Source organism: Xiphias gladius, chromosome 24 (assembly GCF_016859285.1).
Source record: "Xiphias gladius isolate SHS-SW01 ecotype Sanya breed wild chromosome 24, ASM1685928v1, whole genome shotgun sequence".
NCBI classification, from domain to species: domain Eukaryota; kingdom Metazoa; phylum Chordata; class Actinopteri; order Istiophoriformes; family Xiphiidae; genus Xiphias; species Xiphias gladius.
The window spans coordinates 21,639,164-21,662,790 of record NC_053423.1 but is presented as its reverse complement, the minus strand read 5'-3'; the positions used below and the strand labels follow the sequence as shown (position 1 = coordinate 21,662,790).

Here is a 23,627-nt window from a genome sequence, read left to right as displayed (position 1 = left end):
CAGAAGAGATAACAAAATGGTTGAGAAAGGAACCAAAAATACACAAAAGAACTAAAGAAGAGAGACAGCAGATAGAGGAAACATGGAAGAGAAACCAGATGCAAGAGTGAAAAATAGGCTTTAGATAGAGTTAAAAAAAGAAGAGAAAGAAGGCTGCAGCTAGCTGTAGCAGCCGTGCAACTCCTAGCCTCATGGCCATCGTCCCTAGCAACGGAACAGCAAGGCCAGTCAATTAAACGGGTGCACCCTGCAATTACGTCCCCCCTCAACGCCAGCCAGCCAGGTGCACCCTGTAATTGTGTCTCCCACCAACCAACCAGCCATCACATTTAAAAGGAGCCGCGTTGGAAGCCAGCGTTATTAGAAACCCAGGCTGGCCACGCCCAGGTCTTAGACACTCACTGACTCTTTACTCTAAGGTTACACAGATTTGCACGTAGGACAGTGTTTCCTTTTTTCTGAGAGGGGTCAACCTAGGAAAATGGCTAGTCAGTAAAAAAAACAAGCTATGATGTTATAAGGTAAGATTTTTTTTTTGTGTAAATTTTACACATTCTGTTTTCCTTTTGGTTTCTGCTGAGCATCTCCATCCATGTTCAGTCTACAAGCTCACTTGTACAATTTGGCCGGCTTGTATTCGTAATTTTAAAAAAGTACTTAAAAAAGAGAACAAATTAAAATAGAAAGACCAGGGGTTGGCCAAATCCTGCTTTTGTTGTGAGTGAGGAAAGCATGACGCAAACATGTGGCACAAAGACAAGACTGACATCAGTGTCTATACACACAAACCTGACCACAGTTATAAACTGTACACACACATATATAGACACACGGAGGACAGCTGTGGTTAAAGATGGAGACTGACAGCTGGACGGATGGATGGCTGGATGGATGGATGGATGGATGAAGAGTGAAAGAGATGGAAGAATGGAGTGAGAGACAGAGAGGAAGTGTAGATACCTCGGCAGCAGAAATAGCCAGGAGTGACTGTCACTAAGAGACACAAGAGACAATGTGAAATAACTGCATGCTCATGGTGGAATGAAGAAAGTCTCACACAGAAACACACACACACAAAAATATATCATTAACCCGTCCTAAACACACTCAAATGCAGACACACAGACACTGTTTGTAGAGTCGAGACTGCTTAACTAATCTGTCAAAAATTCCTCTTCCATTGCCACATCCGTCAACAAGCCCATAGACACAAACAAACAGAGACCGTAGACACACACACACACACACACACAGCTGACCACTGGGGGTCCGGACGGGTGGCAGTGACCCCTGAAACGTGTTTAAGAATAACGCAAAGAGGTCAGGATTTCAGAGCTTGCGTGAGCGCCACAGCCAGTGGGGGGGAGGAAGAGCAGAACAGTGGGGAGACATAACGTTAGTCAGGTATTCACAGTCAGCAAGGCACAGCAACAAGGCCAAACCAACAAACCAAAACAAAGAAGAAGAGGAGAAGAGTTGGAGGAAAGATGAAGATAATGGGAAGAGAAAGCAAGAGAAAAAAGCAACATAGACGAAGAAGAGAAAAGAGAAGAACTCTAGAAGAGAGTCCAAAACAAACGGAACAGAGAAAAGACGGGCAGTTAGGAGAGAGTGAAAGCGTAAGAGATAGAGGAGAAACCCAACCTATACGAGATGAGATGGAGCTACTGGAATCGGAGCGGAGAATCTTAAGTCCTGGATGTTGCACTGGGGAAAGAGAAAAAGGGAGAAAGGGAGAGGAAGAGGGAGAGACTGAGGACCATGCACCATGCAATACTACTATTATATTTAAGAGAGAATGAAAAGGAAAAAAAAGACAAAGAAAAAAAAAAAGACAGGACAGAGACCGAGGAGAGAACCAGCCGTGTATATACAGATATAAAATGTGACAAGATAAGATGATGAGCTCCTTCAGGGTTTGACAGAGGACGGGCTCAGAGGGAACGGATTTGGGGATTTGGGAGATTTAGGGAAGAGAGATGGAGAATGAACTACCGCTCTGAGGAGCCCGACAAAGACGCTGACTGTCGACGTCACTGGAAGGACACGCTGGAGAGAAAAGTGAGACGGTGTAGCAGTTTCCTGCATCACCTGCTGACAGAAAACTTCACAAACTTGAGTTGCCTCTGCTTGACTGCCTTTCTTCACTGTGCTCCTGACCTGTGTGTTGTCACTAACTGATGCTTGGCAGCGTAAACACGTCAAGAGCTCGGTGCAGGATTTTGCTTTTGTAAAGTGTAGTGTGATGGTATGTATGTGTAAGTGCTAGAGCCTGGCCGATCTTGGACCAGTGGGCGTCAGGTGACCTGCATACCCAACTGTGGCCGCCACGCCAAAATCATCTCTCAGACCAGCACTGATACTGGGAGTTTAGGATTTTCAGATGATACCAGATTACCAGATTATATCAGTATCAGTAAATAAATAGAAACGCAGAAGAGATATGCCAACGATGTGTGGTAGCAGGAGCACTAGTAAATGAGGGATAAACTGATACATAAAGATGAATTAGTCACCGGTGATGGGCTATTTTTAAAACTTTAAATTAATTTAGTGTTGATAGTAAAGGCTTGCTCACACCACACACTACATAATGTTTATCATCATATCGTAGTTCAGATTATTGTTTTTTTTTTTTAAATAGGCCTCAAAGGCTGTATCTTTATACATTTGAATGTTGTTTATTTTATCTTAAAATATATTATTTGTTATATTGGTATTGTGGTTTTTAGTCGTTAGCAGTACTTGATTAATTTCCAGTGAAGTTTACCGCTCAAAGTTATGTTTATTTTTTTTAACTGTAAAATGTTAGTGCACGTATTAATATATGTAATGAGTACGGCTCAGTAAATATGTTGGTCATAATTCAAAGTTTAACCAAATTTAAAGAGATCAATTTAAAAAAATTTTGGTTTATGTTAAAAAAAAGAATATTGGCCACAAAAATCCAGCATCCGCCAGGCTCTAATAAATGCATGTGAACAAAAGACAGTGAGACAGAGGAGTAGAACGACGGTATGATTATGTATGTGTTTTGGGAATTCTGTGCTTGTGTGCGAGAGAGCGTAAAAATTTGAGGAACATCACTCACCTCTGCACGGATCATTTTTGACCAGAAACTCGTCCAGAGCCATCCAACCGCCTCCGACTCTCACCATCACCGTGCTGCGCAAAATCCTCACCAGACGCAGCTGCTGAGAGTCACCGAACTGAGGAGATAAAAGAATAAAGGCAAAAAAGCAGGAGCGGGGAAGGGACAAAGAAATGAGGCAACAGAAAAATGAACCGAGGAGAGATCGGGAAAGAGGATGAGGGAAGATGAGAGAAAAAGTAAGACAGAGGGTGAAAAGGGGAATTGATGAAGCAGAGAGGAGAATGAGGTAATCAGAAAAAGATGAGGAGAAACTCAGTGAGTGAAATAATACTTGGCATATTGATTGATGAGTTTTAAATGATTTGCAGCATCACACCAAGCAGCCCATGTACCGAATCTGAACGGATGATCTCTTCTACCTCATGCAATGACGGAAAAACCATGCATTGACAGAATTTATGAGAGTCATCTGCTGATACTTAGCCCAGTTCACCCAGCCGCCCATAGTTAAGCATTATCATTCACACTAGAAAAACCACTCCTATTTCTAATTTCACTCGTTTTCAAGTCTTCAAAAAATTTCAATTGGTCAAACCACCCAGCAAAGCAGAACTCCAAAGCGATAACAGCACAGAGGGAATTTTCTGAAACTCTCTCCAAGCAGCTTGATTTGCTCCCCAGCTTCAGTCCAAAGCACACTATATCACCTAACAGCTAATTACCACTTCAGCCATGTCACTGTCGCCTGATTCACATTGTGCACTTTGTCACTTCTTAACACCAAACAAATCAAACAAGTCGGACGGTGAAACCTGCTTACACGTTGCAAAGCCACAATGGAGCGCTTCGTCTTCTGAGTTTCTCTTTTTTTAAACATTGTTTAATGCGGAATTATTGAAAGAGAAATTGTTTTTTTTTTGTGAACATGCGACAGCACTCCATTGGTGGAGAACCATGAGGCAGATTTCACACATCCAATCACAGCAGTGGCTGTCACTTTACCTGGTTTCCGAGGAAGAACTACAATAAATCCAGCAGACACGGAGCAGAGGAACACAAGGAGAAAGAAAAAGAGCAAGAGTGAAACAACATGTACTGACAACTGACGTTTTCTGATGTATGAAAGGATGCCATTTATTTGTGTACAAGATGTTCTAAAAACTGGCTCTCACAAACTATAAAGTGCGTGTATTTCTGTTACCGTAACTCAGAATTAGTGGTGTAAGCAAAGAGATGCAGTGGACGTGAGTGTGTGGCTGTTATGACAGCTGTGTAAAAATGTTGTTTAAAGCTGCCAGCTGATGACAGTGAGATGGAGGTGAAGACAGTGAGATTGAAGAGAAGTGAAGTCAGACACAAACACGAGCAAAAACACAAACACGGGACAGACAGACTAAGTTGTGTACAACAAGCATCCCCAGTGTCCCGCAGTTAGACACTGGAAATCATTACCCCGGGGATAATGATGGAGTGGACACACAGACTCTAGCAGTGGTAGTGATGGCCGATCCAGTAGAAGCTGTTGAGAACTGTTAAGGTTTATGGCCGCTGTAAAATGATGCGCGGATACACACACACTGCTGGGGCGAGCATTAAAAACACTGTAGCTCTTGTAGGTTTTAAACAGGGGTGTAGATAAACAATGGACATCGTGTTTAGGAACTTCCCTCTAGTTTGTATTTTTTTTGTTCTGTAGACTTTAATATATGTCTGGCTCATTGTGTTTGACGTTATTATTACCATATTACATTTGGTCACCTCATAATATGGCATTGAGAGACTGAGGTGCATTTATAACCTACACAACGAAAACATTTACTTTGTTCCATTTCTGTATTTGATTTCTTTAGGTTCACCGTGCCCAACTACGAGTGGAGTGGAACTTTCAAAAGATGCCCAAGTAGATGGATTATTTGGCAGATTTAGTAACAAGGCACCTTGTCAGGAAAGAGATTTTTCAGACTAATTAATCAAACTTCGCTCTTACTCTCACTAACTCTGATGGACTGTAGTCTTTGCTGTTACTTAACCTTCTTGGTGTTCAAAAAGGTACATGACAGTGAAGAGAACAGTAACAAACAGCTGAATGTGAGCATTAAGTCCAGACGCCGATTTGCTCTTGGTTCTTCAGTCTTAAAAGCGAGCAATTTCATTTTAATGAGAACTCTAAAAACCTGCTTGGTTTGAACGCCACCCTAACAGCAGAGCGAGTAAATCGGATAGAGCTCGACTCTCTGTGATACCCAGCAGCCCAGTGTGTATCCGAGCTCACATTTACACGGTTGTGTTAATCTTTTGGGGATGACGAAGGAGGCTCAGCTGAGAACCCTGGAGCGCTGCGAGACGTTATTCACATGTTATATCAATGGTATCATGACATGTGATATGTTATGATACAGAGAATTCAAACACTTGTAAATACACCATGTCATCATGATGTGAGACAGACACATTAAAATGCTGTGAAGTTATGTTCAGAAGTGAGAGTTGTTAATTGGTGCCTTATGGACAAGTGAAGACGCAGCCAGTTGAGAATAAATTGTCTATCAGTGAAAACTGGGTCAAACAGTGTTTGCAGAGTCATTTTTAGCGATAAGTTCCGACTTTCTTTTCTCTGTGCAAAGTGGTAGCTTTTTGTCAGAGTTAAGAAAAGGTGCCATCCCAGATGGGATTAAATTTTGGCAACAAAATGCTATCAAAACATCTAATAATAGTACTTGACATGAAGTTCACCGTAAGGTTAAGAACTGCACATGCCTCTGAACAGGAATGATGTTGTTGACTTGTCTACAACTCTGAGCTTGGAGAAGAAAAAGCCGACAACTATTTGCAAAACCACTTTGACCCAGCTCTGTTAACAATTAGAAATAAATGAATTACAATGAACACTAACATTCCTTTGTTACAATGTCTTAAGATGAAATAACAGTTTATTTGTAAGCTATTCTATAAATGATGTCTCTGTCAAAGTGATCCAAAAACTGAGCTGAACTTACCCGGTATTTGTTCTCCCCTATCTGCTCCACCTGGAACCTCTTGGCACATTTACACTGGGCCACCTGCCGAGTCACCTGCACAACAACAGACAACTTGTCAGCGAATGCCTCTTTGCATTCACATGTACTAACCGTGACTGACTGATCACTGGGCCCCGTCCAGTCACTGATACAACTTCCTGCAGGGGGTTTGTCAGTGTAAATACATGGCTGCGGTACTGCGCCCTATGTATCATCATAATGCCATCCTTGTTTGTGTGTGTGTGTGGAATTTATACCTCGTCCTCTATCTTGTCAGCATCGGTGGTTGGTCTGTATGCGTCCTTGTTGGGGTGAAGAGCAGCAACAAATTCGTAGTAGTCGATATAACCGTCTCCATCTCTGTCAAAGATGTCTGCCACCGCTGTCATTTCCAGTTTACTGGTGGGAAACTCTGCAAAGAAGACAACAAGAATTCACATGTAATCTACACTCTATTGTAACAATATTGTTCTTTAAACTGTAAAACGACTCGTCCAGCTGCCCAAGTAAACACTCAACCAACCAAATAATCACTCATTACTTACTTGAGGCCAGGATGCCGTCGATAAACTCCTGCCGCGTGATCTTTCCATCTTGGTCCTTGTCGATGCGTCTGAAGAAGTCCATGACGCGAGATTTCTTATGGTTCATCCAGCGCATGTACTTCTTCCTCCACACGTCAAAGTCAAAGTTGGCAAACTCTTTGAGCTGAAAGTTGATAATGTGTGTTACGTTGCATGTCAGTCCAAAAAAACTGTACAGGACATATATCTACTGACAGGGTTAATATTAAATTAATATTGACATATTTGCCAGTTCTATTCAAGAATTAAGAAAGAAAAACAGAATTTGTATTGGGCAAGAATGCAACTTAAATATAGGCCTTTCCGCAGAATTTCACATTCATTTTACTCCATTTAAATCTACAAATATGTAAGGTACCTCCTCCAGCCTGTCCAGAGCATCGTTGAGTTTGCGCTGGCGGTCGAGAGCCAGCAGCCAAACTTGCTGCCACCTGGCACAGAGCTGGTTGAGTCGTGGGTTTCCTCCAGAAACCTGCATGGCCGCGTGCTGCTGCTGCTGCTGCTGCTGCTGTTGCTGCTGCTTGCCTGTAGAGGTTGCAGAGATTTAAGTGCAACAGTGTGAGTTGTCTGTACATTTTCTAACACATGCGCTTTTGTTGCTGTGAAAAAGTAGGTGATCATAATATTTGTGCATCAGTGGTAAACACAGGTTGACGTACGAGCTCCTCTCCTCTCTGCCAGGCTGCTGGGAGGCTCAGCTGGTTTCCTTTTGTAGGTCTTGGTCACTTTGTCCACGTCTGGCTGCTTCCTCGTCATCTCCTCCATAAACATCTGAGAGCAACAAACACGGTCAGTGGTAAACACAACTGTCAATGAACAGTACAAACACAGTTTTAAGGGGCTGTAATGCTGTCTAGTGCATTAATATATGCATTCAATTACCAAAATACCAAGTCTTGGTGTTTAGTGACTCACAAACAACTGATGAGTCAGTGCGTGTATGGGAAACCCACCTGGTGTTCTGTGATGAGCGACTTGAGTTGTGGGATGTCCTGGGGAAGCGGCTCAATGTCTCTCTGGACCAAAGTGGTCTCAGCCCACTGTAGCCATGACAACAGCTCCTCCAGCAGGTTGGCATTGTTGAGCACCTCAGTCAGAGCCGTCTCCAGCCGCTGCTCGTGCTGTTTCGCCCACGTAAGCACCTGTATGGTGAAGGTGTTGATTAACATAAGAAATTTCTATCTTGTTTCCGTCACGTTATTTGTCATATGTCGCTACTTAAATTAGAGGTCACTAGCTTTAGGTCCCTGAACTGGATCATGTGCTTCACTCCATCCAATCTGTTAAAATGTTGAAATGACAACCTTCAAAATAATTTTTGACCTAGGTTGTTAAAGAGTTATTTAAGCAAGTATCTAATTAAAATCTAGTTAGATCTGGAAGACTAAAAAAGTTATCGATCTTCAGCAAAATTTGGACCAAAATGGACCAAAATGAACAAATGTTTGCAAAGATGTTCAATTTCTTCCCTCCTTTTCTCACATCATCATCTTAAAAAAGACTACTGAAAGGAAACCATTTTTGACAGCTTTGATTTTCTATCTTAGCCAGACCCTCTATCCCTCACCTCCTCGAAACGCGCCCTGATGATGGTGATCCAGTGTTTGATGGTGGTGATGGAGTCAGGGTGACACAGAGTCAGGATGGCCTCTCCCATGCCAGCAGCCTTGTTGACATCCGCCCTCTTCTCCTCCACCGTACCCATGAAGTCACGATGTGTGTGCAGCAGCGCCTGCAGAGTCTCCGCCTCTTCGGGGAGGACGCCACGGAAACGAAGTGTCTGCTCCGCCTCCGAGAGCCACTCCAGAAGCACCTGCACTGCCATACGAAACTCCTCCGCCTGATGGAGAGGAGGAAGGTAAGAAAGAAGACAAGGAGAGGTTTTAACAATGCCATGTGCATTATTTAGGTTTAAATCTTTAAACTAGAGCAGGGCAGGTTCTTCTCTGACCTGTTTGAGGGCCTGCTGGAGGCGGGTCTGCTTGGTGACTGACAGGGCACACACTGTGTCCCAGCGGTTGCTGAGCTCCTGAAGCTGAACTTTGACCCACGCTGTGTCATCACGACCGGTCTCCATCAGCTCCCGGGCTGACCGCTTCAGAGCCTGAACGCTGCTGGTTCTCTTACCCAGCTCTTTTTGGAAAGCCTGTAGGTTTAGACATTGGACAGTGCTATGATAGCAGTACAATTTAGGCATGGATAGTGTCAGACTCAGAACCTTCTGTGAATCAAAATCGAATCAAAAAGGTATGTGTTATATTTAGCGAGTATGGTTGTGTTTAGTGCACACACCTTATGTGAGTCCATGAGGTTGGACACAAGATCCAGGTCTCCATGGACGGGCTGATCTTCAGCTAGCTGAGGTTCCACCCGGTACAACCAGTCGACAAGGGCCTGAAGAGCCTCTGCAAACTGGCCTGAGAACAGCAGGGCCTCCTCCAGCTTGTGTTGTCTGGACGGAGGAGAGAAGACAATAGCTATTATTTATCATGTTTTATTTTTCATATGAGAATCCAGAGCTGCAATGGACCGCTGGATGAACCTGTTTCAGACCACATCCATCATCCTCTTTACCTCTCCACGCTCTTGCCACAGACCGTGTCCCACTTGTCGCGGACTTCTCCTACCAGGTGATCCAGTTTCTGGGTGTCTGCAGGCAGCTGAGCCTTGTCCCTCATGGCCTTCCCTGACCTCACGGTAGTGTCGTAAACAGGCTGCTTTGAGCCCAAAGCTTTTTGAAACTCCTGGATATGCAGAAAAAGGGAGATAAGTAAACAGATTCGTAGATGTGAAAACATCAAAGAAATGGAAATATGCTCATGGAAATATCCATATATCCATATACTTGCAGAGAATAAGTATGCATAATAATTGCCTACGGTACCTTGTGTTTGGCAAGTTGTACTTTGATCTTGTCTGGCTCGTTGGAGATTTCCAGCTCTGAGTCCAGCCTTTTCTCGGCTTCTTCCAGCCAGTCTGTCAGCTTCCTCCAGGCCTCGTGGAACTACAGGAGGAGGGGGACAGAATTTAAGTTTGATATTCTAATACACTCACTAGTCGATGGAGGTCAATGCGGATTCAGCTCTTTACTAATAAATGAAGTGAGACGTTCAGATTCTGCATCTTTGATAATGTAACGTAGGAAGTTGTCTTTCAAATGTATTCAATATAGGTCATTTAGCCAAGACTATCAGAAGTCACATACCATTAGTACAATTTCAGACACTGTGTCAATTGATATAATTACTATCTTGTTATAATGATCTTAAGTCATATTCTCCAACCAAAATTATATTTTGAACCTTAAACTAGTCTTCATGTTGCCAGTGTATTCAGTGTGCCCTTTGTGTCTAGACAAACTTAAAAAAAAACAAACAAAATAAAAACAAAAAAGTCCATCACCTCCTAGTGTAACTATCTGTTCTGTACCTGTTTGGCTCGTTTGCGGGCCTCATCGAGGTGTCGGCCACGGTCCAGTGACCTCTGGACCAGCTTGTCCCATCGAGCCTGGACGCTGAGCAGCAGGTTTTTGATGAGAACCACGTCCTGCTTCAGGCTGGCAAAGCGAAGCTGAGACCCGGCCTTCTCCAGAGCCAGGACCTGCTCTCTGTGGGTGTTCACTTCATTCACAAACACCTGGACAGACACAGTGGAGTGGAGAATGTGTTAGGAACAGTAAGTACTTATTCAGTTTAAGCTGTGTTTACATCATCTCTTGAAAAAAGTTGCAAGTGAGTTGTTCTCTTGCCAAAAAAAGGGAGAGATGATAATCTCAAAAGTAAAGGTAAATAATGACTACTACCATCTTTTCAGCATCAAAATGCTCAAATGGTGCAAATTAAAACAGACAGTTTTTAGATGTTTATGTAATGCAATCATCTGTTAAATATCATGGTAAACCATTTTAACAATGTTTCTCATGACCGGAGTATATTTAGTATCTACCTTGTGCTCGTCAATCTGGAAGAGGACAGTGTCCAGGATGAGGCTGGGGGGCTGGGCCATGTTCAGGGTCTGTTCAGCCTGGGTCAGCCAGTTGATGGTGTCCTGCAGAGAAGTCTGGAAGCCCGTTGCCAAGGAAACAGCCTCTTCCAGCTTTGCCTGTCAAACAAAGTTCATAGAGTTCAAAGTTAACAACGAACCTGCAATCCAACACCAAAAGCGCACCACAGACCCTACCAGTAACTAAGATTACAAATCCAATAAAAAAATCTATATTGGCTGACAAAGATGATATACACTAAATACAGAAAAGGAACATAATAGAACAGAGTAGCAGAGAGCAAAAAAACGATCTCCATCTGTTACAGTCTTACCCTGCGGTCGTCCATCTTGGTGTTGAGGCTGGCCCACTTGTTCTGCAGCATGGCCAGGTTCTGCTGGGTCTGGGTGGTACCTGGTCCTCCTTCCTCTCCTCCTCGAGCGAGCAGCATAGACTCTCCTTGATCCAGCAGGCGGTGGTACTGTTCTGCTCGCTGAGTCAGCTGAGCCTGAAGCTCCTGGAGACAGAGAAGACACGAACACGAACTGACACTCTGGCTAAAAGGTGACTGTTGTAGTGTTTAGAACAATAGACGCCATTAAACTTTCATAGTCACCATATGCCAGGTTTCTCTCTGTAGAAACGCATGAGCATGTGTACACTAGTACTCTGAGCATTTGCTCAAAACTTTGCTAGTAAAAATGTTCATGTGCTCTAAAAGTCTGTTTATGACTGCAAAATACCTGTTGTCCTAAACCAGCTATATACAGTAGGCACCTCCACATAAGACTGGGATTTGTGATAGGGAAGAGTTTCACATGCATTTCTAACGACAATAAACAACCTGAACCTTGACAACTTGAGCATTACAGCAATGGCTTATTTTTACACAGAAACGTTTCTTGGAGATTGAGAATCTATTTTCTTTCCAAAACATGGAAATTACGTTAATGTGTTAAGTGTTACAGCAAGTTTCTCTTCAAGCACCAAACCCGTGACAGTGTGTATCGTGTATGACATTCTGGGTATAGAGGTGAATTGTTGATTCTTTGTTACCATGTGTTGCTGTAGCTGCTCCCTGGCTGTCTCAGGGAGACCGCCTGTTGGTTTGGCGGCAGACAGCTGGCTCTCCGTCCTCCTCAGCCACTGGAGGAACTCCTCCAGTTCGCCATGGAAACCTTCAGCCTACAGAGAAACAAGTGTGGGAGGGGGACAAGATTGAATCTAAATGTTAGAAAATAGCTTCGATCCTAATGATATTATTTTACCTATCACTACTCTTGCTGTTAACACTGCTTTTAATGATGACACTGCAGTGCTAGTGATATAGCAACACCACCACTACAGCTGCTACGCCTATTGCTTTCAAGCATACTTTTCATAATAAACCCAACTGCAATAACTGTAATGCCACCATTACGACAAAACAATCTCACCAGCAGGTCCATTTAGTAGCTGTTCTGGAGCTTTTGATTGTATCGCAAAAATTTCCTCAACAGATGAAGTTGGCAATTCTGTGAAAACTGCGCTGCGGAATGGAGTTTCTGGCGAGATTGTTTTGACAACTACTGTCATTAGTTTGTATATGTTTCTTTTCTTCTTTATAATGAGGACTTGGTTGTTGTTCATCAACAGTACAAAGATCTAGTGCAACTTAACAGAGCTTTGCTGACGAGAAGTCTCTTTTTCTAGGTCAGCGCTAGTTTCGTCTCAGTACCTGCTGCAGGGCGGCCTCCAGTAGTTTCTGTCGCTCCTGTGTCTTGAGCAGCAGGCTTTCCCAGCTCTGGTTGAGCTGATCAAGCTGATCCCTCAGGTGGCTGGCTTCATCACCAGGGGAGGACTCCAGCAGCTCACTGCCAGCACTGTTCACAGTCTCCACTGTGGCATGATGGGACAGCACATCGTTACGCAAAACCTGGGACAGAGAGAAGGGAGAAAGAAGTTAATTACGCTGAACTGAATCTGAATGGCGAGATGCAGCAAGTAGCATATACAAGAGCACAGCTGAACAGAAGATTTTGGAGGTTATAATAATAACATAGGAGGCCAACAATTATTGTGTGGTGCTGTCTCAAGAGAAGAAAGGAAACCACATTAGGGCTATAGGACAGTTACATAAGCACAAACAAAGTATCACTAGCCAAAAATGTGACCGCAAATTCAGTTAAAGAGTCAAAATCATTTAAAGAAACAGCCTCTGTTCAAGTGGCTTAATTTACAATATCAGCCTGATTAAGAAGAATCAGTCACATGATAATGAAAAAGATGTTTGTAATGAATTTAGACATACATGGTGTTTAGCCAGCTCGATTTCGATGGCCTTGGGGTCAGAGCTGACTGGTCGCTGTGTGTCCAGGGTGGTGTGTGTGTGGCTCAGCCAGGCCTGCAGCTCAGACAGGGCATGCTGGAACTGACCCAGAGCCAGCAGGGCAGCTTCCAGCTTGTGCTGTGGTGGGAGAAAGACAGAAGTGAGGGCTTAAAAATAGGAACTTAAATATTTGGACTGTAATGAAAAGCAGCTTTCAACATGCAATCCTACAGAATGCCAACAAAGACCAACATCATCAACTTCTCAAGGGAAACAGTGGGGTGAGAGCTCGAGGTCAGTCACGGGAAAATGCCCTTGGTACACTTAAGGTTTCAGTGTGTTATTCAGGGACTACTTGGCCAAACTGCTGCCAGATGTGGTTTCTTTACCTGTCTCTGGGTGATTTTATCGCCCAGGTTGTCCCAGAGGTGGCGGAGCTCGGTCAGCGGCTCCTGGATCATGTCCCTGTCTGTCTGGTCTGACACTTTCTTCAACAGCAGCTCCCCCTGGTGGCACAGCTTCTCCATGTCAATCTGCTGCTGGTAAACCTCCACCTTGTACTGCTGCTCGGGGTGAACGGAGGGATGAGAGGATGAGCAGTGAGGTAAAGAAAAGAGAGGAAACAAGTCTTTTAGTAATTCTTGACACAAATATCCAAAATATAGTTTGTTTTAAAAATACAGAGATATTTACCTACCTCTAAAAGCACTAACAACAATAATCAGGATCATAGAAGAGATTTTTTTCTAGATTATATAAAAACTGATTTTGAAAACAGCTTGTGTGTAAAATGTGTTCATGAGTGACTGATTTGTTCAATACTGACTGGTGTAAAATTAAAAATGAAACTCAACCTTGAGCTCTTCAATCTGCTGTTTGACAGTTCCCAGGTCAGTTCCCACAGTTGACATGTCACACAGTTTGATCACTGCGTTGTCCAGGTAGTCAAACATAGACTGGAAATGATAAAGAATGATACAGTTCAACTGGTGCAAAGACAACACTATTATGTTTAACAAAACAAAGCCTATGTTTGGGTTCTATGTATTTCTGGTGAACAAACCTGCAATGCATCCTGATACTGCACAGAGGCTGTCATGGCCTCCTCCAGTCTCTCCATCCTCTCTCTCCATGTCCGATTCAGGCCCTCCCAGGCAGCATTCATCTGAGAGAAGGACAGAAAGACAGAATTCTATTAGTGGATCAACACAGAGTGGTGGTCACTAAAAGAAAGAGGATTTTTTTTCTATTCAAACACAAATCATATCCTTTTCCATCTACTTCAGTTACCTAATGTAGTATTAATCTCTCACCTCATCGATGGTCTTCTTGACTTCAGGTTTCTCAGTTTCCCCACAGGCGAAGATGAGGTCAGCCCCGAGGGTCCTGACAAACTCCAGCTCCTCCCTGAGTCCGTCTGTCTCTGCCTTGATGGCCTAGTGGAAGGACAGAGAGACCTCTTACTGACTAGTTGAGGGTAAGAAAGCCACTCTGCAGATAGCCCATTGCTCCCAGAATCCCACTATTTATTTACAAAATCCCCCTCTCTTCGTACCTCAGCGGCCTCAATCTGTTGCTTGATGAGCGAGGGGTCCACACCAGGGTCCTCCAGATCTCTCACGATATCCTGGGAGTCTCGGAGCGTGCTCAGTAGCGCCGCCACGTCGGCCCAGAACTTCCCGGCCAGGTCCAGGACGTCGTTCAGCTTCCCCTCCCTCTCCTCGGCTCGCTGCCGGATCTCGTCCCACAGAGAGCGCAGGCGCAGGAGGCGGGAACGAACGGCTGGAGGAGAGAGGGGAGAGAAGCCAAGTTTTAAACAGGTTGGTAGAGAAAAGTTAGTGGGAGAACACTTGGCAGACTGGAAAATACTTCTTCTTCTTCCAGCAGCATAGTCTAATCTGAGATTTCAGATCATTTTAACAAGAGTAATAATGTTTTCTTTGTTTCAATTTGCCATCTTGCGTCCAGTCCTGGTTAGTGAAGTCTTTCATCAGTCAACTCCCACTATTGCTGCACAGTGGGCCATTCATTTTCATGAAGTGTGGACGGCTGGAGAGTATCAAAGCACACAGTTCTTTGCAGAGCAATTTAACGAAAACAAATGCGTTTTGTTACATAATGTGGTGGCGTTGGAAGAAATATGCAGAACTGCATTGCTGATTCTGTTTCAAGATCTGACACTCTGACCGACTGGCTTTGTGCCAGTCACACACCAACTCGCTTTGGCCAGTTGACTGTTCAGTGAGCTGATTGGACTAGAGCCCAAAATAAGGTTTTAACATCTTTCACCCAGATTACAGAAGCCTGTTATGTTTCCTCTCAATTCTGACCCACTCCAATTTCTAATACCCTAAAAACAAAAATCTTTTCAATTTATGATATATATTTTGAGTCAATTAGAAACAGGATTTTCCAGAAAACTATCATAGCCACACAATCAATGCCTGCTGAAAGAATTGTAAGCACTATTTAGGTATTTAGTTATCTATCGGTAGCCTTTCGTTAGCCAAAAATTCTTTATCAACCCCAATTAATGCATTGCACCGTGGCTAAAAGCATTAATTAATCTCCAGCTAACTGCCGGTTTTGTGTACAGCAGCTCATCAAAGAATGAATCACGGGTGAACTTTAAATGATTTTTTTAAAAACAATACTCTTAAATACAATAAGTGAGATTATTTGTGTCTGTGTAGAACACGTCACCCTGTTAAACACATGAACTGTGTGGCCTGTCTGTCAGTTTAAATGTTATGTTGCTGTCATTCACTGTCAGACACATCCCAGCGACTCACCCTGAGCAGCAGGATCATCGTGAGCAGCTCGTCCGATGAGTTCCTCTCCACGGGCACAAAGGGCCGAGAAGCTGGGCAGCAGTTTGTCCAGCTCCAGCCCCTGGGCTCGGTGGTCCCCGAGCTGCTCCCTGATCTTCTCCACCTCTGCTGCCACCGGGGGAGGCTGCCGCAGCCGCTGCACCGCCCCCTCCAGGGTCTCCAACAGGGGATCCATTTTGTCATGAAACTGAGAGGGGAAGGAGAGGCGGAAGAAAACGTTATGAGGGGGAGGAGAGCGTGTGTTGATAGTGGAGTGACACTTTGAAAGTGTGAAAATACTGATGTATCACGTGGGTGGTCAGCCATCTGTGACAGAATGTATTAACTTTGAGGTATTTAAAATCGCAGACTCCAGAGTGAATACTGAATAGATAAAAGAAAATTCAAATTAAAGCCTTATAGTTCTTCTACGTAATATCTCAGTACTTCACTTTCAGGATGTCATCCAGGTTGTGTAACTCCAAGGGGGCTGGACTTGATCTACTACACAAGAGGGAGCTATTACCAAAGTTGAGTCCACTCTAAAGGACTCAGGAGACATTTTGGACAAGAGAGCACTCATGGAACAATTTGTACTGAGTTGATGAGCTTTTTTACGCATCTGAGTGAAATTAAATTGCTTGATCACTACATAACATAACAAATGTCTTCTAGCCACAAGGGGAAGATTCTTTTGATACAAAAGGATGGCTATGACTGGTTTCAAGGACCTGAATCAAGCCTAGTCTGAGACTGAAACAATCATTACTGGAAACCATGCCTCAGTTTTAGACAAGGCTTAATTCAAGTCTACAATCCTACACAAAAAGGACAGTTCCTAACAGATTTAGTTCAGTCTTATGGTCACTCAGGGTTGGAACACACATGATTCAGGTCAACATTTAGATCATTAAAGCTGCAGTTCAGGCGCCCAGACGTCCTCTAATACCCGTAAGTGAATTAAATATTACTTCTTATCCTCTTCGTGAATGAAGTATCATGTGAAAGCATTTCACTTTACCCAGATAATGTTCCAAACTTTTGACAATTTATTCATCTGGGAATTTAAAATATATTTGTCAGGTGAGATCACTGCTTCACCAGTGACCGAGTGGTACGAGATTATGGCTTTGGCACTGATCCATGTTTCGTTAGTTGAACAAATCATGTGGTGTAACCGCAGCCTGAGTGCCAGTTTGATGTTGTCAGTCAGTGGTCTTACCTCTACCAGCTGGGTGATTGCAGTGAGCAGTGACCATGGAGAAATTGGTGGTGGGGGGCAACACACACAGCACATCCACAATGAATGAGGGATGGGATGGAGGAGGAACGGGTTGCAAGGTTCAGGGGTGGTGAACACGACGAGGGAGATTAAGATTAAATTAAAGGATGAGGGGGGGAGAGACAAGGAGTTGGACGGTTTGGGATGGAGTGAGGGATAAGGACAACATGGAAGTGCAGGTTGAGGAAGACAAGAAGTAATACATGGATCAGTTTGAAGGGGCGGAGGGTGGAGAAACAATACAATGAGTTAAATCAGAGACATGCATACAGTACAAAATGTCAGGCAATATCGACACCAGCAACACCGGTGATTCAGTGATGTCTCATGACATGAAGTGAAAAAAAAAAGTAAAATATATGTAAAGAAAACTAGCACTAAGAGAAGACATGATGTGATGAAAGAAAAGTCTGGATAATAAATGTGGTTATAGGTATGTTTTTCCTGAACAATAGTCTCATGGGAAACGAGACTGAAACACTGCTAGATGTACGTCTCTTTCTAATAAGATGTAAAGTTTTTAAAAAGTAAAATAGACAAAACACAAAGCAAAGACATCCAGAAAACAACAAATGATAATGAAACTTAACTTTAACGGAAGTTAAACGTTACACAATAAATCTTCATTATCATTTAGTGTAAAGCAAGCAACAGAGAATAAAACATAGTCACATAAACCTCATGCTGTTTAGTAATCACATCTGGCATCACTCTTTTGTGTGGGGCAGCAGACACTAAATAACAAGCGATAAACAGACCTGGGCCAAGTATTTACAAATAATTTTTCTATCTCCACTGAGAGGCAAATGGTTTTAATTTAACACATTTGCTCAATTCATACACAGAATGTCATTTAGGTTTACTGAATTTGATTTTAAACAAGTCATGTCAAAGATTTCTGAGTCTCGGACCCCAAGCAGACTAAATAATAAAACTTATTAGACCCAGGTCTGCAGTTATAAGACTGTGTTTCCAAAATTGAGCAGTGAAACAGTTAATTCGTCCGCTTTGACGTACCTGTGCAGACTGGGACACTGCCTCATCTAGCGCTGTAGCACGACCTTTCACCTCCTCTTTGATGGCCAGGTAGCGTCTCTCAGCCTCGGCGTAGCGCTGCGTCACTGACGCCCCCTCCTGGAGGCTGAGCTTGGCCAGCTGGGGTCCGATCTTTAGCAGCTTGTCGATGTGGGGCTTGTGCTCTGCGATAGACTCCCTGAGCAGCTGGAGAGGAAATTAAGGAACATGAACATGGAAATTGAGTGGACATTTTAATGAGTGACAATAACGAGAGGAAAGAATAAACGTATACTTGGAGCCAAAACATGAGATTTTATGTCCTCTCTTACCCTCATGTGGTCTTGTTGCAGTCGGAGAGCATCTGTGTCGATGGCCGGTGGTGGCAGCTGGGTGATGAGGGTCTCAGTCTCCCCCAACCACGGCTCCAGTTCCTCGTAGGTTTCCCAGAACCGAGCCACCAGAACCTGGGCCTGCTCCAGGGCTGAGAACCGCTCACTGTGGCTCTGGCTGACTGCATCGTAACGAGCACTCAGAGAATCTGTCTTTACCTGGGGAAGTTAATGAAGACATACAGATATTAACGTTAACATTCAGTTGCTGCACTTTCCACAGATGATTAGTCGGTTAAGCATCGTGTCCCTCACTTTCCTTTATCCTCACCCAATCTACCCTTTACTAAGGCTGTCAATGTACACAAAACATAAATTTCTCACGTTCAGTCTCTTCCTCTTAATTCTCTGCTTCCCTTATCCATCCGCAACTTACCAGGAGTGCATCCCTCTGGGCTTCACTGCAAGTTTCCAGGATGTCATCTCTGGTGCTGAGGAGTTGATCCACAGTGTCTTTGTGTCGAATGATGTCAATGTTGAAGGCCCTCTGTACCTGTAGCTGGGCCACTGTCACGTCAGGCTCCAGACTCAGAGGCCCCAAAGACGCCAACTTGCGCTCAGTCTCCCCGACCCAGGCCAGCTCTGCATCCACTGCCTCTTCATACTGCAGGAAGGAGATAATCTTTAGCAGTACTCACGGTAAAACAGACAAATCTAATGGAATTTCAAAAAGTTAACCAGCGCAACGTCTATGTTTACAAGTCGGTTAAACTGCTTGCAAGCACCTGTTGTGACCTCTGGATGGCGGCTTGCACCAGCTGCACACGCTGAGTGATGGTTTCATCAGCCTGGCGATAGCGTTGGTTGGCGTCAGCGACCAGGCGGTCCAGGCCTTCTCGGGCACGCCACGGCACCAGGTCCAGCAGGGCGCTGCCCACCTCGTTGACCGTGTCCAACACCAGACGCTTCTCTGCTGATACTTTCTTCAGCTCCTGCAAAAGAGTTTTCAAATACAACTTCATATATAAATGTAAAAAGGCAATTAACGTAACTAAATGGCATCCAGTGTATCACTGTTTTCTGTGGTGGCTGAAGCTACTTTACTTTTCAAGTGTGGCAAAGTGAAAGCAAAAATAAATGGTAAATGCTGAAAATGTCATTTTGAAGTGAAACAACCGAATGGCAACAACAAATTAAATGGCAATAATCCTTTCAATAGCTTTTAGAAACAGTGATTGAGTTCCCAGAAATCAATGTTTCTATGGTAATTCTACTGTGGTTAGGCTGATACTGGACGGCTAAAAATGCCTTTAGAGACTGGAGTTGTCAATAGATTAGCTGTTCTTTTAAAACAACTCAAACAATATGTACTATTTTTTCTATGATGGGAAAAATAACATTTTAAAAATAATGTTTTAAATCTGTAAAATATGGATGATTATGTTAGCCAAGTGACTTGGTTAAGTACTATCACTCAAGTGCCCAAATCGATCAGTTTGGAAGCAGGAGACACATGTTTCTAATAGCTGAACCGAAACTAATTAACGCAGAAGAAGAGCTGCATCTTTGACACTTGTGTGAGAAATGTGATGTGTAAAAGAGAACAGATGCAATGGGTAGATGTCGAGTCTCACACTGTTGTTCCAAACACTCATTCTGAACCAACTGACTCACAGCCAGAGTTATTAATATACCTGGAAGCAGTGAGTGTTATGTGAAATAGCTTAACATATACACCATCACATCTAAATACTGCAACTTAACTGCACTAAACTGTCTGTAAAGGCCTGAGTGTTCAAATGCTGCTGGATGAATATGTTAGTTTTCGTGATCCTGATGCTTCTAACCGAAATGTTTTCATTTATAATAAATATGTATGGATTACAGTGTCCTAGACAGAAAAAAAGTATGCTTTCAAAATAAATGTCAATTTGGAAATAAACAGATATTAATGAATGGATATTAATCTTAATTTCGCAAACATAAATCTTTCTGAGCCGTACACTAAAAGCAAACTGCAAGCATCTCTCTTGTAAACAAACATACACTTTATCTATTCTCCCACCTTCTGTCTCTCCTGATAGGCTGGTGCTGCGTCAGGCTCCACATTGTTGAGCTCCGCCTCCACGCCGTCCAGCCACCGGTTGAGGTCATCGTGCGCGCTGGCGAATCGTGTGGCGAGCTGCAGGGCCTGCTCCAGGGTGCGGAGGGCCTTGCTGCTGCCGGCTGTCATCTCAGCATAGCGAGACTTGATGCCGTCAAGCTTCTCCTGGATCAGGAGAACCTCCTCCCCTGCAGAATGACAAACAGGTCAGTTTGAAGAGACGCAGACACACATGGAAAGTGCTGATGCTTTCATAATCCTTATCAGTGCAATCAGTCAGGATTCAACAGTAAACCATATGCAGAGTGTAAAGAGAAAGACATGTTTCTACTTCTTGAATGTACTCTCTTCAGTTTTTATAAGTTACCTTTTAAACATTCACGAGTGTGTTTTTTTAATGTGACAAGAGATCTGATTTCTTGTATACTGCAACTTAACCAGACTCTTCTATTATCTCATAAAATCCTCATATTACGCACATGTTCTGTGAAATCTCACAGTACCCTTGGGTTGACAGCTCGGGATACTGCCTGACCATCTAAATATAACATTAAAAACGCAGAGGGTATTCATGGGGAAGACCGACAAACAGCCAGTCAGCATGGTTAATATCATGATACGCGAAGAGAAACACAAACCAGATGTTACAGTTTGGTTCACCATTAATCAAAACTTGTGCGGTTTGGATGTGAATCTACAACAACAGTTTTTGACTGTTGTTTGGGTGCTTCTTGTACTAAGCCTGGCCTTTCTGTGTCTTTAGAGATTCTACGAGAACTTCAGACAACATGCAAAAAACAACACGATTGACTGAGTGAGCATTCACCCCTTGGGAGAATTCTGTAAATCCAATGCAATGAAAGCTTAAGTTGCACAATGAATCAATATACATGAAAGATGTATTCGAATCAAGACAAACTTTAAAATGATCAATGATAACACAAGACATCTTATTTATTATTAAATATATATTAAATATATATATAATATGTATTTGCATTGTATCCATGAGCAGTTCTTTTAATATCTTCTTGCTAAGAGGAAACAGACAACGTCAGGTTTGGGAGAAGATGAAGAGGTTTAGCAATTTGATATTACCTGTGGTCTGTTTAAGTAAGGCTTGTCCATTCTTGATGGCCTGGTCCACTGTCTTCTTCCTGCTCAAGATTTCTTCATTTAGAGACTAAGGGAAGAAAAACGGTGAAAGTTAACACATTTTAAGCTAAAAACAATGTTCCTATGTGCTACAAAAACTCAATTATAACTACAATGTGTACATTTTTGGTAATATTTCAATAAAGTTCAAGGGATAAAACTGCACCAGTGTGTTTCAAATCTGATCTTTACAACCATAAAACAAAAACACATATTACATTTGTGCAGGGGGTAATTATTATGTACATCTATTGTGTATAAATGTTCCACCAGAATGTGTTTTTGATTTAAACAAATTAGAAGTTGTGTAGACTTTTAAGGTTTTAAATCAGTATCATTTAGAGGGAAACACTGCTAAAAATACAGTCTACAATCATGTTATACTGTAAAGCAAGTCAAACCTGGATTTATTTGAGGTTTGTGAAATTATATAAATATTTTAATTTGATGTCTATGATGCAAAAAAAAGGCAATGAATACTATTTATAAATACTAAATACTTATTATTTGCATAGCTCTTTCAAAAAAGAACGTTACTAAGAAATGGTGTCATGTCTCACGAGGTAAAGCGCTTTAGTTGGCATTCATTGTGTTCATGAAGTCGTACCAGAGTGTGTTTGTGCAGCTCGGCTAGCAGCTGAGGCTGGTAGCTCTGGACGGAGACCTGAGCCAGCCTCTGAGCCACCTCTGCCAGCCAGTTCAGCACCTCTACCTCCTCCTCTCCAAACAGCTGAGCGTTGGCCAGCGCCTGCTCCAACAGGCCCGCCCGCCTCGAGCACCAATCGGCAAGCTCCGAGTGACCCGACCTCACTGCCCCCACGCGCTCGCGTAACCAGTCACGGTCTGCCACACAGCTGAGCGGGGTCAGCGATTGGCTGAGGGACTCGAGGTGGTCAACCTCAGCTTCTCGTGAGGACACGTCCTCTTGGAGCGCCTGGGAAGTGCGTTTGTGTTTTTGTTCGGGTGTGTGAGTGAGTGTGTGTGTGTGTGTGTTTCATAGGAAGGTGAAGGGAAGTGAGAAAAGAACAGCAGAACAACAGAAAAACAGATGGACAAAAACTCAAAAATGAGCATGCAAATGACAAATCATAGATTACCAGGAAATTATAAACATCAATGGATGAATGAGTAGAATAACTTAAAAAAAGATTAAGACTTAAAAGACTTGACAGAATGAAATGAAAACCAGACACTCAACTTAGCATGAATAAATCAAGAATGAACTTGAAGGAAGTCATGTTTGTGTTATAAAAAAGTGTTTTGTGGTTCTTAAGCATTATTGCTCCTCTTCCAGCGTCTTTTCGTGGAGTTAAACTGAGATAAAGGAGCATTTTAACAAGATTCCTGACTTTACGTCCACAGACTTTATGTCAGGGATTCAGTCTCCTGCTCACTGACACACATAAGAATTCAACTTTGTGACCCTTCCGTTAGGGAGACAGTCTCTATAATCATGGGGCCAAACAGTACCTTGTGCTTGATGATCTGCTGGGTGATCTTGCTAGTCTGGGTTCCCATGGGCTCGGCGGAGCTCAGGCGTCTCTCGGTGGTGCTTAGCCATTCTCCCAGTGGCTCCAGGGCTTCATGGAACTGAAGAGCCAAAGCCTGCAGCTCCTCCAACTGCCTTTGCCTGAGGGACGAGAGGGAGGAGGTGTGACAAAGATACAAGAGATGATGGGGAGGAGGTTGAGATCTTTTATTGGCATTTTATTGCTTTCGTTGATGCTTCATTGATCAAATCATGCCTGATTTTATGTTGTACAGCTGCCTTTTTTTTTGTAAACACAGTTTATTAAATGTTTATGAATTTTTTATGATTTATTATTAAATATTAAGGAATTTCATAAACTGAGAAAACATATTATTTGTGAGTTTGAGAGAGACAGAGAAAGGGAGGTTTTGTAGAGTGGTGAGAAAACTTATGTGTTTGTGTCTTTTTATGTGT

General features: G+C 43.0%; 1 protein-coding gene across 8 annotated transcripts in view; it reads right to left on the bottom strand.

Moving 5' to 3' along the window:
• macf1a (microtubule actin crosslinking factor 1a) overlaps window positions 1-23,627 on the bottom strand; it is a 241,766-nt gene that overhangs the window by 7,272 nt on the left and 210,867 nt on the right. For all 8 annotated transcript variants that reach the window (XM_040121367.1, XM_040121374.1, XM_040121370.1 and 5 more), the window contains 35 exons: window positions 23,153-23,312; window positions 22,290-22,616; window positions 21,626-21,710; window positions 20,489-20,715; window positions 19,209-19,415; window positions 18,860-19,087; window positions 18,424-18,642; window positions 18,095-18,298; window positions 17,018-17,026; window positions 15,778-16,003; window positions 14,541-14,767; window positions 14,299-14,421; window positions 14,049-14,150; window positions 13,840-13,941; window positions 13,375-13,548; window positions 12,968-13,123; window positions 12,395-12,592; window positions 11,734-11,862; window positions 11,012-11,194; window positions 10,641-10,796; window positions 10,125-10,331; window positions 9,580-9,699; window positions 9,270-9,439; window positions 8,988-9,147; window positions 8,647-8,841; window positions 8,263-8,535; window positions 7,649-7,837; window positions 7,355-7,466; window positions 7,054-7,220; window positions 6,657-6,819; window positions 6,369-6,523; window positions 6,091-6,165; window positions 4,097-4,114; window positions 3,092-3,209; window positions 1,645-1,707 (listed from right to left, as the gene is read on the bottom strand). In XM_040121367.1, coding sequence (XP_039977301.1) covers window positions 1,645-1,707; window positions 3,092-3,209; window positions 4,097-4,114; window positions 6,091-6,165; window positions 6,369-6,523; window positions 6,657-6,819; window positions 7,054-7,220; window positions 7,355-7,466; window positions 7,649-7,837; window positions 8,263-8,535; window positions 8,647-8,841; window positions 8,988-9,147; window positions 9,270-9,439; window positions 9,580-9,699; window positions 10,125-10,331; window positions 10,641-10,796; window positions 11,012-11,194; window positions 11,734-11,862; window positions 12,395-12,592; window positions 12,968-13,123; window positions 13,375-13,548; window positions 13,840-13,941; window positions 14,049-14,150; window positions 14,299-14,421; window positions 14,541-14,767; window positions 15,778-16,003; window positions 17,018-17,026; window positions 18,095-18,298; window positions 18,424-18,642; window positions 18,860-19,087; window positions 19,209-19,415; window positions 20,489-20,715; window positions 21,626-21,710; window positions 22,290-22,616; window positions 23,153-23,312 — 5,627 coding nt within the window. The remainder of the gene's footprint in view (window positions 1-1,644; window positions 1,708-3,091; window positions 3,210-4,096; window positions 4,115-6,090; window positions 6,166-6,368; window positions 6,524-6,656; window positions 6,820-7,053; window positions 7,221-7,354; window positions 7,467-7,648; window positions 7,838-8,262; window positions 8,536-8,646; window positions 8,842-8,987; window positions 9,148-9,269; window positions 9,440-9,579; window positions 9,700-10,124; window positions 10,332-10,640; window positions 10,797-11,011; window positions 11,195-11,733; window positions 11,863-12,394; window positions 12,593-12,967; window positions 13,124-13,374; window positions 13,549-13,839; window positions 13,942-14,048; window positions 14,151-14,298; window positions 14,422-14,540; window positions 14,768-15,777; window positions 16,004-17,017; window positions 17,027-18,094; window positions 18,299-18,423; window positions 18,643-18,859; window positions 19,088-19,208; window positions 19,416-20,488; window positions 20,716-21,625; window positions 21,711-22,289; window positions 22,617-23,152; window positions 23,313-23,627) is intronic.